At 44.8% G+C, this 15,783-nt stretch overlaps 1 protein-coding gene across 1 annotated transcript in view; it reads right to left on the reverse strand.

Annotated features, from left to right (window-relative positions):
- PRPF8 (pre-mRNA processing factor 8) overlaps nucleotides 1-15,783 on the reverse strand; it is a 2,252,227-nt gene that overhangs the window by 1,478,924 nt on the left and 757,520 nt on the right. Inside the window, exon 18 of the mRNA XM_044054875.1 lies at nucleotides 23-210. Coding sequence (XP_043910810.1) covers nucleotides 23-210 — 188 coding nt within the window. The remainder of the gene's footprint in view (nucleotides 1-22; nucleotides 211-15,783) is intronic.

Below are 15,783 nucleotides of genomic sequence, written 5' to 3' on the forward strand. Positions count from 1 at the left end.
AAAATTTCAGAGCACACTGTACCTTGTAGTTGATGACAACGTTATTTTTGGCCGTCATGTAATCGGCAATGTTGTGGTCAACAATGAGACGTAGTAGCCTGTTGAGAAGTGTCAAATCAATCTTTTCATACATTTTCTCAAACCGTGACTCCAGCATAACATTACATTCTCCGTCACTTGTCTCCCAAACATCTTGAAGGTTATTAATACCTAGAGAGAGCAAGACACCATTACCACAGTTACTTTAGCAAATACTACAAAAGCATTCCATTCTAGAATATGTTTACAATGAATTATCTTAAGACTTACCTTCTGAAACCTGCAGAGAGGCTGCTGCATTTCTGAAGCATGCATTTTATACTTTATACAGAATTAAAACCTGTCCAGTGCAAAACCTCCTACCACCAAGGAACTACAAGTTCTGCTTTGGAAATCTGGACCAGACAATACAGCTCTGTGAGGGTACTCAAAATAACTTTTGCTATTTACTGTAAATATCAATGAAACCATACATTCTAATTCAGGGTTTCTTGCATTGTGAGAGCAGCCTCCCTGAGGAGGCCCAAGTCTGAATATATTGTGTACTTAAAACGTTCTGCCCTTCAAACTGCTTTTAAGTAAAAATCTGTCTGAAAGTAGTACAAAAGCCAACACCAAAGGAGTTACTAAAGTTTGCAGTTGGGATCTTCCACTTTGTCCAATACCTTATGATTTGGCCTACTCTACTGCTCCCAGTAGTTTGAAATGCTTAGCACCAGCATTCAACTACATGACACTATCTTTAACGGTCTTGATTCAGGATAGCTCCTTGGTGAAGCTGAAAGAGGTGCTTAGCAGCACCTCCAGCTACTTGCAAAATGCAAGAATCTCACTGTACCTTCTGATATCCATCCTCTCGCTGTTACACACAAGAAAGGGTGCCTCTTGACAGAGAAGCTCTCTTATAAACTACTACTTCCTAACCACCTTTCTCCACACTGCAGATTGTGATCAAAAGAAAAAACAGTTGGATATGCAACTTAACACAGCAGATGATGTCTGAGCAGCAGCAGGACTATGTAAACAAGTTATTGGCCTGTCAGTGTCCAGGTGCCCAGTGTGTTTTACCTAAGACAGCTCTGATAAATGAATGAACATAAAAACAATTAACCTGACAAATATGAACTAAAGACTGCTACACCAAATATGGGTTCACTGGCAGGATGCAACCTGTAAGTGGATGGACATGATGGTAAGGTTGAGACTGAACACTGTGCATCCAGTGATAAAATAGCAGAGTAGTGCAGCAAGGACTATTGGGTTGAGATCCAGAAGGGACACAGAAATGGTGTGGGAATTGTGGTGAGGGGAAAGGTCTCCTGAAGACTGAGTGATGTCATCAGAATTAGTGACAGATTCATGGTAATCAGACTCCAGTGTAAAAATAATGCAGCATGCATAATTTTAGCCTATGGCCCACAGCACAATTGTGTTGATGAGGATAAGCGCATTCAGGTAAAAGTTTCAGAGCCTTCTGCACAAAGCAGGACAACATGACTTGATAATGGAAGACCTGAATGAACATATCGAGAAAGACAGAACAAGATATGAGGAATGTCTGGGCCCACATGGGTAAGGCACCAGGAATAAAGGAGAGGCTATTCCAAACATCTGTCATCAAATGGCTTGACGGTGGCCAAAACATGGTTCAGCAAGAGAGGGAGTCGCAATATTATATGCAAGACTGGCTAACATGCAACTTGGGTAGACTTTCTCCAAGTAAAGAAAAGGCATGGGGGGGGGGGGCAGAGATTACAAAAGCATCACAATGAAACAGTAAGCCCATTGAATAAACCAGAGGTGGGCACAATCCGCTGCAAGCAGGGCTTATATAAAGGCTACAGGGTCAACTGAGAGTAGGCTGAAGACCTGGAATTTGACTGGAACAAAAGCACAAGAGTTCAAGGAAACACTCAGAGAAAGGCGAAGTATAAAAATAATGGCAGCATCTCAAATCAGCACGGGGTGAAGACTACAGAACACACAGCAGCTGAGCTAAGAATGGAAATAACACACAAAAGGAAAGCTGGTGGTGGAATGTTGATATCCAGGAAGTTATCAAAAGAAAGGAGTGCAGGAAAAAGTGTGAGGTAGAAAAGACAGACCAGATTAAGAAGGAATACTGGTTGGCTAAGACAGCAATTGCAATAGCTAAGAACAGGGCACCAGAGGTAATGTAACAGCTTCTGGAAAGTGACACAACAGATGCTACAAAAAACTGTCAGGATGCAAGGCAAATACAAAAAGACAGATAACAGATGCCTTTCATAAGGGACACCAGCAACAATCAACTCAACAGTCCACAGGACAAAGGCAGAGGAAAGAAGTACTCTCAGCAGAGATGTTGTACTCCCCCATACACAGCCTATGACACAAGAGGAAGGGATCACCCTTGAAGCAAGAACAGCATGAAGGAAAATAAATGAAGTCAGGCAAAACAGCTGTGACAGATGACATCACAGCAGATGTGCTCAAGATGTTGGGTGCCTTTCACATGTTCTTAAATAAGCTTACAATGAAGAGAGACCATTAAGAAGCTCAGCCACATCACCTAGTATTGCTGAGAGATCAGCAGTGCCCCCCATTATGTAGACTTTTTCAACATATTCTTGGTGAAAATTTGAGATTACCTATCCACTCATCCAGACAAGTTTTAAAGGCTACTAGGGAAGTACTCTGACTGTTAAGGGCAGCCCATTCCAGAAATGGGGGATAAATTGGGTTAGGCATATGTCATGCCATCTGGTCTTGTTGATATGATCGTGCTGGTTTATATCTCTTGAATGGGTGTTTTCTTTAATATTTTTCCTACTTAGGTGAGAGTTCAAAGAGTGCTGCGTCATTCATAGCATTACAAGGGAAGAAGAGATCCAGGAATTAATTTGACAATCAGCACAGCAACCAAGCTTTTAGTATCAGAGTAACTAAGGGTATGGAGACCCAAGAACTTTTTGGTGAGGAAACCGGTTTCTCAAGCTGGTTCAGGTGTTTGGTGAGATGCATGCTGATGGGTGCATTATATTCAATGATGACTCTAATAAGGGATGAATAAAGTGGGATTATATCAATATTTGGATCTTGAGGAGATTCCATGAAAGATAAGCTGTGCAAGGTAGAAGGATACTCTAACCACCAGAGAGACATAACTGCACCTGAATCCTGGGTGGCTCACTGGAAAGCCATAGCTCTGGTAGAATGTGATTTGATAGATGATCTTGCCAGTTGAAGATTGAAGAAAGAATATTCCTGAGTCTCTAATCCATGATTGATTTTTGTTGGTTGAGCTTTTGTGATAGTTTTTATTATCTGAGAAGGACACAAACAACTGGGGGACTTAGGTCCTGAAGTTGCTGGGTCCTGTCTAAATAGTAATTGCCTTAAGCGTAATGTCCAATATATGGAGAGTGTATTCTGCCCCATTCTTTTGGATTTGAAAAAGAAAAAAACTGGTAGTAGTAGAAGACAGAAACTAAAGGCAGAGAGCAGGGACACAAAGGATGTTATGGATCTAAGACTAACTCTTTGTTTGTGGAAAAAAAGATATGGTGTTTTTAGAGGACAGGGCTTGAAGCCTGAGACTCTTCTTGCTGAAGTAATAGCCACTAAGAATGCCTTTCCATGACACGGAGGTACAGACTCTTGGCGGACCTTTAATGAATGTCTTTTATAGCCTGCTGCTTATCAAAGAAGGAATCAGTGAGTGATGGATTCAGATAGCAGCTAGTTGAGTTGACTAATAATAGTTGAGACAGAAGATCCCTGATTAAATAGGGATGTTAAGAATTTCAAACCTCTGGGACAGGAGCAGTGATAGTGTCTAAGTCTAAGTTCTTGAGTTGAGCCCATATACAAACCTCTTCCACTTACTGTACAACAATTTGTTAGTGGTGGGTTTATGGTAGGAAGACAAAATGTGAACAACTTCCGGTCAGGCTGGCCAATGTCCCGACTGATGGACCGACCAATGGATTAACTGATGGAGGTCTAAGGTCCCAGTCTCGCAGTCCCTTTACTGCCAGCAAGGTAAAAGAAACCATATCTGGAGTATGGGGGCTGGGAAAATCAGAGAACCAGAATCAGAGAAAGCTTTTGAATGACTTTGGGAAGGAGGGGAGTGGGATTGGAGGAAAAGCAAAGAGCAACCCTGTTGGCCAGGGCTGAGCTAGAACATCCATGGCGGTACTGATCCTGATGTGGAATCGGAGAAGAACCCTTTTTGGTGTTTTGTTTGTGGTGAGCAAATAGGTGTGCGCGCACTACCCCCCCATCTTGAAAAACTGGGCTGCTACTACAGTGTGTTTAGAGACCCATTCAGGAGAGAGAGAATTGTCCTGCTTAATTTGTCCCCCAATACATTTGCTTTCGGGATGATGTGGGTAGCTACCAGAAGCGGTTGGTAGCTACAGCCCATTCCACCACACTCTCATGGCCTCTGCAAAGGATATCTGGTCCTCCCTCCTTGTTTGTTCCAGATACCAAACCACCGACATGTTGTCTGTGGCCCTCTCGAATGCCCCCCAAACCCAATCTGTCCCGTATCCTGTCTGGGAGGCATCTGCCCGGGGAGAACAAGGGACCTAGAGACCAAAGGGTTCTAAGTTGGATGTCAACCCAGGGTCGATGCGAGCCAATCCATGTGTCTATTGCCACAATCATGATGTGATGATTGATAGGATGAGAGGTCATGACCGTTGAATTGAGTAAGAACCGAGAAGACCCACTGAGTGAAACTCCTTTGCTAAAGAAACTAAAATAACCGGGACCATCAGGACCAGCCAACCTGGGCAGACATTGAGCTGCTTGCCTTTGGCAGAGTTTCCAGATGAGAGCTTTTTCCGAGCTCTGCCTGGTTCGCATCGCAGAAGAAAAACATCAATCTTGAGTCTATCTCTGCTCCTATAAACTTTATGCTTGAGAGGGCTTTGACCAGAGAATTTGACCAATTGAATGTAATCACCAGGGAGAAATCCCCAGGGTGGTGAGGAATTTTGTGCCAACTGGTGGTAACCCTGGTGGTGGCAGTCAGGGAGCCAGCAGTCAGGACGGAAAAAGAATAGGAGAATCTCAGATGAGGTGAATACTGCAAACACTTGGTGAACACCCTGGGGCTGTGGGGGAGGTCAAGGGCAGGGGGACAAAGAGCACAAAATGGTAATGAGGCTGGAAGCGAGGCTGGCTCCGCACTCCTTCTGATGTATGGGTGTTATGTGATAATAGGCCGCCGAGGGTCCTATGGAGCACATCATCACATCCTCCTCCAATGGGAGAATGGAATGGATTGTGACCATTTAAATTTGGATTTCGCTCACGATGGATAGGTTCAGTCTCTTGAGATCAATATCTCAGGTAGGTCCCCTGTCTTTTCCAACAAAAAGACGGTCTGGAGTTCCTGATCGATCCGATTTGGTGTGGGGACCGTGGTGGGGACCGTTGATGAGCAGCTTAGCAGCTTTGAAGCTTCTTGCTATTTCCCTTTGACTGGTGGTGGGGTCCGATTTTCTGGGACGGAGGGAGGGGTGTATTTAGATGGGATGGTGTAACCTCCGGGCAATTATCGCACCCATCTGTCCTGAGTGATGACTCCCCAGGCTTTTAGGTGCTTACTGGAATGTTATCTGTATGGTAAGCAGTAGTGATACTAGATTCACCAAAGGAAATTCTGCTGCATTTCCTGGTGCAAAGAACAAGCCCATGACTAATCACTGAAGCATTTGTTTGGTCCAGGCCCTGACAGAGAAAGTATAGCTGTGTAAAATCTTACCATAACTTTAGATACCCCTCTCTTCTATATGCTGCTGTATCCATAACATGAGGGGGGGGAAGTCTGCCTCCAGTTGACACGTACGTCTGGCTATTTTAAAAAAGATAAATGCTACTGTGAATGTATGTGCGATGTCCTGCATCACACAGCATACGTTGGCCATAAAAGATGATGTCATGTACAAAGCAGACGTCAGCACGCACCTACTTCAGAACTGAATGCCGCCAGGAACTAGAGACTATGGAGTGGGTACTCAGGAATCAGGCAAGCTTCAGGGGGAAGGTAGGGTGGGAAACTACAGCATATATAGAAAAGAAGGACATCTAAAGTTACGGTAAAATTTTACACAACTAGACTATGTCCTTCTATTCACATGCTGCTGTATCCATAACATGAGGGAGAGTGCAAAAGCTATTACGAATAGGGAGGGGAAGAGAGACTGACATTTTCCACAAAGACATGCAGAATGGCCCTGGGGAATCCTGCTCTGGACCTGGAAATGTTATCCAACTTAATGTTTGGTGAAAGTGTGGACAGATGACCATGTAGCTGCTTCTAGAATGGCAACTGTATCGAAACCCTTAACGCCCCAATAAGGACACAGCCCTAGTGGAGTGTGTCTTCACTGGGAAGGGAGTCTTTTACCAAGGGCTGTGCAGCAAAAGGAAATAGTTTTTGAGATCCAGGAGGAAACAGTTTGCTTAGAAACAGGGTTTCAGAGGGCTCTTGGGTGACAGGAAACAGCCTATCTGATTTACGAATGGATTTGGTTTTAGTCAAATAATATTTGAGTTGTCTATGCACAGCCAAGGAGTGAAGGATCCTTTCGCCGGAGGTTTGTGGCGAAGGGAAGACGGTAGGAAGATTGATGGACTGATTTAGGGAAAGTTCATTAACTACTGTGGGCATGAAGTATGGGTTAGTACGCAGGCAAACCCTGTCCTTGTGGAAAACTGTGAAAGGAGGAGAGGCCATGAGGACTTGCAGTTCAGAGAACCTTCTGGCTAAAGTAATGGCCATGAAGAGAATACTTTCCACTGTGTTGGGAGTGCAGTCCTTAACTGGTTCAAAGGGAGGTAAGGTAAGCTTCTTCAATACAAAATTAAGATCCCACAGAGGGGGAAATAGGCTTCCTTCGAGGTCTAATGTGTAGAACTCCTTTTAAGGAGACCTTGACTTCCAGCCTGGATGCCAAAGTAAGGGAGAGAGGTAAACACTGAGATGGCATACAGGTGAGCCTTGATGGAAGAATATGACAATCCAGTGTTCATCAATTTACGCAGGTAAGACAGAACCACTGGAGACTCTACAGACAGTGGTTGAAGGTCTTGTTTTAGACACCAGATAAAAAACCTTTTTCACTTGGACAGATAGGATTTTCTAGTAGCAGGTTTTCTGATCTTCTGCAGAACCTGAAGCATGTCCTCGGTATAAAGGTGTCTAAAGGGAAACAATGCCCCATCACCCACAGTGTAAGGATCAGGGTGGATATTTGTGGGTGTATGAGAGTTCCTTCTCCTGTGTGAGTAGGTCCATCCTATGGGGCAACTTGTGGTGACTACCCTTGGCTAGATGATGTAGAAGGGGGAACCAGTGCTGCCTTGGCCAAAAAGGGTCATCAACAAGATTTGAGGTTGTTCTCTCGGAATATTCAGCTTAAGTTCTTGTATGAGAGGGAAGGGGGAATGCATAAGTGAACATCCCCTTGCACTGGAATGAAACAGCATCCACCTTCCATGCCCCAAGAATGAATATCCCGGTGCAGTACGTCAGGAGATGTCTGTTCATGGTTGGAGGCAAACATGTCTAAATGAGGTAAACCCCACTGATGGACCACATCCAGGAACACATTCCCATGAATGGATGTTAAACAGGGATGAGAAATGGACCTACTTTAAGCATTTGCCATCACATTCTCAGTCAAGGGGATGTAGCCGGCTAGGAGGGATACTTACTTCTGTTGGGCGATCTCCCACACTTGCAGAGCCAATCTGCATAGGATGTAGGACTTGGTCCCCTCTTGCTTGCTGATGTACCACAGCACCGTGTTGTGTGTGTACCATCTCAGCATTCCTGGGAGGATTTGAGCCTTGAAGATTTGAAGGGCAAACATCAAGGCTCTCACCTCCTTGATGTTGATATTTTCTCTCTGCTGGGAGTGGGTCCATGTGTCCCTCACTCCCCAGTCTCATAAGGTTGCCCCCCAACCAGAGTCTGAAGCATTTGTGTATAGATCCTGATTGGAGGGATGGGGTTGCAGGAGGAGGGCTGAAATGTCTGAAATCTGAGCAATCCACCACTGCCGTTCCCTGGATAGGCAGGGTAAAAGGGGAACCATAAACTCCAGTGGGTGCAGGTGTTGTTTCCAGACTGTCCTTAAGTACCATTGAAATTTTCTCATGTGTAGTCTTGCTAAAGGTACCATGGGAATGGTGGAGGCCATGAATCCCAGCAGCCTCAAAAACTCCCTGGCATACACGGTTTAGAGAGGAAGAATTTCCTGGAAATGAGAGGCAAGGGTCAGAATCTTGTCTGGAGGAAGACGGGCCATCATTTGTCCTGCAAGAATTCTGCATCCTACAAACACATGGTTCTGGGAGGGGGGGGTCAGAGAAGAATTTTGAAGGTTTATGGTAAACCCCACGCCTTTCAGTAGGGAAAAAGCATAGTCCAGGTGCTACTGAACCATCTGTGGGGACTATGCCTGGATGAGGATATCATCCAGATAAGGGAAGAGTTGGATGCCCTGCATTCTGGCAACAACTGGGACTAGACACTTTGTGAACACCCTTGGGGCCGTAGAGAGAAAATGGCAAAGCACAGAACTGAAAATGTGCAGAACCCACTGAGAAATGAAGGAATTTCCTGAAAAGTGGATGGATTGGGATATCCAGATAGGCATCCTTTAAATCTAAGGACACAAGGACACCATGTAGGCCTGAAGGAGGATCAGGGGAAGGAGGTTAGGAAGAGTCCACATCCGAAAGGAGGGGACCTTGAAGGTATTCAGATGGGACAGATCCAAGATAGGTCTCTAGGAACCTTCGTTTCTGGGGGCCAGGAAAATTCTGGAGTAAAATTCCTTCCCTCTTAAATCTTGGGGTACCTCTTGAATTGAACTTTGCGAGAGGAGGGCCTGCAGGACTAGACAAAAGGAAGCAATTTGGTCTCAAGGGGGTTCAGGAATACCTTTGAAGGTTGGTCTGGACTCCCATACCATGAAATAACCTTGCTTTGGTAGAGAGGACCCAGGAGTCCTGGGTAATCTGTTTCCAAGCAGGGAAGGACAGGAAAAGACACAGTAGTGTAGCTGGGCTTAAGTTCTGGTAGTCACAGACTACCAGGTTTGGCCTGAAAGGGCTGCTTTTGAGCTGGTGTGGAGGGAGAAGACCTGGAAGGAGTCTGCGTCCTGGAACCTTTCTTCCCTTTAGAGGACATACATCTAGAAGGCCTTCTCGCAAAGGTTGTTTTTGCCAGGTAGTTCCTCTGGAAGCGGGGAACAGGGGACACAAATATGTGCCAGAGGTCCTGAAGTTCTTTGTCCTTTGCCTGAAGGGCCTTAAAGAGCTCAACAGCTGCTGAACCAAATAGAGCCTTGTTATCCAAGGGTGCATCCATTAGTTTTGTTTTAATGTCATCTGGCAAAGCATGTAGCTTAAGCCAGGAGCATCTCCTGATGACAGATCCTGGGGCAGCAGCCCTTGCTGAAACCTCCACTGCATCATAACTACACTTTATAGTGTGTCTAGTAACTTGGCTGCAGGAATTCAATAGGCTTGTGGTCTCTGCTTTATTGGGAGAATCAGGCAAGTCACCTAACTGTTCAACAGCATTTGTGAGAAGCGCCAATGCATATTTGGCCATATGAATTTGATAGTTTATGGTTCCAACAGCTAATGTGGGAGAAAGTCCAGCCCTTTTGCCAAGTCTTTCCATTATTCTACTTTCCTTAGCCGAGGGGAGTAAGGAAGTGGAGGGAAGAAGCTCAGATGTCTTATCTACAAGCCACGGAAATAGTTGATAGATCTGCAGAATGGGCCTTGAAGAAGAATTTGACATCTTCAGTTACTTTATAAAATCTGTTAGGGTGCTTGGGTGCAGGGGGGTTGGGAATTTGGAGCTTCTGAAGCAGCCAGAAAGACATCCAAGAATGCAGGACAGGCGGTACAGCAGCCAGGTTGGGGACTTTATTTACAAAAGGTCATAATACCTCTTTTGGATCTCAAATCTGACTGCAATTTCATTTAAAAAAGTCCTTCATTTGTGCAACTGTCTCCCCAAATGCACTGTCTTCTCCAGGGGAGTCAGTTCCATTAGATTCCTCCTTTGGGGAAGCATACCCCAGAGGAGGCAATTTGAGATGTATAAGTGAGGGGAGTCATCCCCTGAAGATTCCTTTTCCTCAGAGGAAATATCAGCCAACAATTTACTGTTAGGAATGGAGACTGAAGGCCTGGGCAGGAGCAGAGGCCTGATCCAGACAGCATGGTTGGTAGAGAAGTAGCAGTATGTTTGTTTTTCTGTTTTTTTTTTTGGAGGCATCTGAGATGAGATGGAGAGGAGGACTGGACGTCGGATGACACTCTACAACGTCCGAAAGTACATCTTTACGAATAACGATTTGGGACACCACATCCCACATGGGCCCTCTGATAATAGACGTGCCCCTCCCCCCACGGTGCCTGGGTTGGATATCCGAGACTCCCTCTGAGAGGTGATGGCAGCCTCCTTAACGGTTTCTACTGAGTACCTGCCAGCAGAAGGTCTGTGGATTCCAACTCCGGGCCTTCATCGGCCTCAAGAGATACAGGTGGAAGAGAGGGCGCAGTTGTAGGTTCAAGCCAAGGCTTCACAGCTTTTTTGGGGGGGGCAGCTCCTCCAAGGTTACAGAAGTCGGGTCCATATCTCAAACTAAGCGTTTCATACACTGATTCTCTAGGTATAGTTTTAGTGCAGCAAGATGGCTCCTAAGAGTCTTAGATACAAAGGCCTTACAGATCTCGCAAGTGGTATGACTGTGGTCTGGGCCCAGACAGAATAAGCAGAGCTCGTGTGAGTTTTTATGTGGAATCTGCTGTCCATGCCAACACTTTATTACCATTAACCCACAACAGTAGCAAGAAAGTAGCAAAACCCCCTATGGGGTACTTATCTGAACACAGACTAGTACACAGTCACTTTTCAAAGCAAGGGACGACCAGAGCAGCAAAATTTCCAGTCAGTATGCAAAAACCAAGGAGCGAAAGATGCGGCTATTCCTGGCAAAGCAGGTGAATTTACTGATCATTTCACCCCACACAGTCACATAGTGAAGAATGACAACAATTAGCCAACTACTGAAACCAAATATTTTATCCTTTAATTTAGGCATCATTCCTGGTAGTGACAGAATACTGCTCAATGTCAGGGAATCACCCTCTTTGAAGATATGAGCAGAAAGCTTAATGTCTCTCAATCTTCACAGGATGGCACACCAAGATCAATCACCCCCACATGGGCATCTACAAAGTCATAACTCTATTAGGTTCAATGTAGGGACCTAAGGGCTGTACTGATATCCATAATCTTTGTACCAGAGAGGCAACTAACTTTCACCTCATCCTTACCCAACCCTTCAAGTGTCGTGTCCCCATGTCTTACAATGGAATCACCAATGACTAAGCCATATCTGGAATGTGATGCAGGCATAAGGAACTTTTAAGGGTACAACCTTACAATAGAAGTGACTCATAATAACAGCAGGTGTGTGTATGGTACTAACACTTGTGTTACGTGGGAGAGGTAAGGTAGAAGCATACCTACGCCTTGGCAAGGATTTATCTTCTACTGCACCATAACTGAAGTAATGTTTTGGTGATGTGGTAATGTAGTGTAGTTGTGGAGCAGTTTACTGACAGTTGGAGATTAGCCCTCCAATTTAGATAAGTACTGGTTCCACCTGAGAGAGATGTGCATGTTAGAAGTGGGTTGTCAGTAAACATGAGGCAGTTGCTACACTGCCTCACAAAACAGAGTGCAAACCGGTCACAGTTACAGCTAAGGGAGAAATGGCTCCTGAGGGAATTCATAACAGTATGATGATAATGGTCTACCCCAGATGACAGGAGAATATGCATTCAAGTTCATTTACACAACTGTACCTGTACTAAACATAAAGTACAGTTTTGTACCTACCATAAATGTAGATGTTAGAGTGTATATACTGCTGCAGTCATCATACTTGGGTTATCCTGCTGTCAAGTGGTCCCGCAGTCGGCCGAATCCCAAAGTCTTGGTCCGGCATCGGTTGTTGTTGCTTCTTCCCTGACGTCAGTGCGACAGGGGTATAAAAGAGGCAGCAGACGCCATTTTCTTCAGTTTTTCTTGCCCCAGATGCCAGGTGCCCCCAACTAGGAAGGCAATCCAAATAACTATGCAAAAATACCTTAGTAGATAAACAATAGTACTAGCCGTTAGCAAATACACCATACAGACATGCATCCAATTGATTTGATGTACATGGAGTTATAAGTAACACCCTGGTATGTAGAGGGGATGGTGGGAGGGTAACCTGGACTGCAGCAGTATATACACTCGAACATCTACATTTATGGTAGGTACAAAACTGTACAATGTTCATCGTGTTATACTGCTGCAGTCATCACACTTGGGTTGAATCCCAAAGCTATGGATGGGTGGCTGGTACTAAACTGGGTTAGGCGAAGCTAGGATGCCCTGCAGAACTGCAGTGGCAAAACCAGCTCTGGTTTTTGAGTATAATGGAAGGTGGTAGTGCTTGGTAAAGGTGTGCACTGAACTCCAAGTAGCTGCCTCCAGAATGTCCTTGGTTGGAACCCCCCTGAGAAAGGCTGCTGAGGTTGCTGTAGCCCTGGTAGAATGGGACCTAATATTGACAGGCACTGCTTTCCCATGGTGCGAAGAGCAAAAGCTGATACAATGTGCTATCCATTTGGAGATGGTCTGTTTTGAAATAGCCTTTCCTTGTGAACCTGCAGCATAGGATACAAAGAGTTGGTCAGTTTTTCTGAAGGTCTTTGTCTTATCCAAATAGTAACGTAGCTGTCTGTGAATGTCCAAAGAGTGAAGGAGATTTTCTCCTTTATTCTGGGGGTTTGGATAAAAGGTGGGTAAATTAATGTTCTGATTCAAAGCCACACTGGATACTACCTTTGGCATAAAGGTAGGGTTAGTTCGTAAAGAGACTCTGTCCTGATGGAAAATGATGAAAGGTTCCACTGCCATGAGTGCCTGTAGTTCTGAGACCCTGCGTGCTGAGGTGATAGCCAGCAACAGAGCTGTTTTCCATGACAAGTATTGTAGTTCTGCTGAGAAGGCTGGTTCGAAAGGAGGCAGTGTTAATTTTTCTAAAAACAAAGTTGAGGTCCCAAGCTGGCGTTGGGGGTTTTCTGGGGAGTCTTATATTATTAGCCCCTCTGAGAAACTGCCTTAGTAAAGGGTGTGAGAAAATGGGAGGATCCGTATTATATTGAGCTGAAATGGCCGAAGCATGGATCTTAATGGATGAGAAAGAAAGGCCTTTGTGTAGCATCTCAGTTAAGTATTGCAGTATTTGAGGAATGTTTGGTATCCCAGGATTTTGGCCTTTAGCCTGGTGCCATGCACAAAATTTTTTCCATTTGTCTGAGTAAGTTTTTCTGGTGCTGGGCCTCCTGGCCCCCAAAATGACATTCAGGATGTCCTTTGAGAAAAGTGTTGATTGATAATTCAAGGTATTCTCCATGCAGCTAAATTTAAAGTCCTGAGCTGACTGTGAAGGATCTGAGAGTTTTGCTGAGTCAACAGAAGTGGGAATTGAGGTAAGATCCAAGGAGGGCTGTGAGTCAAGTTCCTTAGTAATGGGTACCAGTACTGACGTGGCCAGTCCGGAGCAATGAGGATCATTTGTGGTCTCTCTGATCTGACTTTCAGTAATACCTTGGTCAACAGAGGTAGTGGTGGAAAGGCATAGACTGTCAATGCTGTCCAACTGAATAATAGGGCGTCCACTTTCCAGGCTAGGGAATGATAAGTCCTTGTGCAAAATTTCTGTAGTTGGCAATTGTTGGGAGAGGCAAATAGATCTATGTCTGGGCGTCCCCACCTTTGAGTTATCATTGAAAATACTTGTGGGTGTAGTCTCCACTCATGCGGATCTGCCATATTTCTGCTTAATTCGTCTGCCAATATGTTTTCCTTTCCTGGCAGGAATTGTGCTTGCAGTTGTACTTGGTAAGTCAATGATGTGTTCCACAAGGTCATTGCCTGTCTGCATAAAGGGCAGGAGTGTGTTCCTCCCAGTTTGCTCATGTACCACATAACTGTGGTGTTGTCTGTCTTTATTAGTAGTTGTCCTGGATGTAATAGGTCCTTAAAGGCTGTCAGTGCATTTTGCACAGCTAGCATCACTTTTTGGTGGATGTGTAGATGCATTTGTTTTGCAGACCATTTGCCCTGTATGCACTGTCCTGCCATGTGTGCTCCCCAGGCGTAGTCTGAAGAATCTGTTGTCATAGTTTGGTTTGCTGGAGGTAAGACAAAAGGAAGACCCTTGTTTATTTGACATGCTTGAGCCCACCATAGGAACTCTTTTTGAAGGCAAGGAATGAGAGGTATACTTGTTTCGAGGCTGTGCCTGTGTTGAGCCCATACACTTTTCAGGCACCATTGTAATTTCCTCATATGCAGCTTTGCATATGGAACTAGTTGAATGCAGGATGCCATGAACCCCAATGCCTGCAGGATTTTCCTTGCAGTGAGCTGGGTAAAAGTTGCCATCTTTTTGAAGTACTGAGTCAGTTGTTTTTGTTTGTCTGGCGTGAGGTAAGCCATCTGGGCAGTTGTATTTAAGCTGGCACCCAGGAATATTATCTCTTGTGAGGGTATTAGCTTTGACTTCTTTTTGTTTACTGTGTACCCAAGGCAACTTAGCAGCTTTGTTACAAATGCTGTAATACAATGTCCTTGTTGTCCGCTTGGATCAGGCAGTCGTCCAGATATGGATAAATTTGTATTCCTCGTCTGCAGTATGCAATTACTGATGCCAGGCATTTCGTAAATACTCTGGGCGCAGTAGATAAGCCAAAGGGCAATGCAGAGAATTGATAATGCGTTGTACCTGCCAAAAATATGAGGTATCTTCTGTAATCTTGTCTGATAGGGACATGCAGGTATGCCTCTGAGGTCCAACATTACCAGCCAAGACTCCTTGCCCAGCATGGGAAGAAGCTGCTGTAATGTGAGCATTTTAAATTTGGGTACCTCCAGGTATGTGTTTAAAATTGAGAGGTCTAAAATGGGTCTCCAGGCTTTGTCCTTTCTTGGTACTAGAAATGTTCTTGAGTAAAAACCTTGACCTTGCACCTTTGTAGGTACCTTTTGAATTGCTTTCATATCCATGAGAGCTGAAATTTGCATTTGTGCCTCTGCCCATTGGTTTGGAGGCAGATTTGGCATGCCTCTCATCCGTGGTAAAGTGTGAAAATGAAATCTGCAGCCTCGGGTAATAATATCCAGAACCCATTTGTCCTTTGCTATGATGTGCCAATTTTGTGGAAATAGAGCCAGTCTTCCTCCCAAAGGTGCTGCCAAGGCAATTTTGCTTGGCAGGCAAAGAGGGAAGTCATTGTGTTTGTTTCCTGAAGGGTTGAGATCTTTCATCTCCACCTCTGAGTTGTTGTATGCGATTGTCTAGGCCTGAAAGAACCTTGTGGCTGGCCTCTGCCCCTTGGGCGTCTGTACCTACCCCTTTGGGGTCTGTCTGATGCAGGAAAGGACCAGTTTTTTGATGGCCAGTTTCTGCTGAAATGAGGAGGTTGGACCTGTAAAAAAATCTTTGACTGTCTGCATAGATTTTGCCTTTTCTTCCATTTTCTTTAAGACTTCCTCTGCTTTGACACCAAACAACACAGCTTTCTGCAATGGAGCATCCAATAACTCTGCTTTGACATGTTCTGGGTAAGGCTTGCTCTTTTAGCCAAGCATGT

Source organism: Protopterus annectens, chromosome 13.part0 (genome assembly GCF_019279795.1).
Source record: "Protopterus annectens isolate FY-2018-M chromosome 13.part0, PAN1.0, whole genome shotgun sequence".
Taxonomy (NCBI): Eukaryota; Metazoa; Chordata; order Ceratodontiformes; family Protopteridae; genus Protopterus; species Protopterus annectens.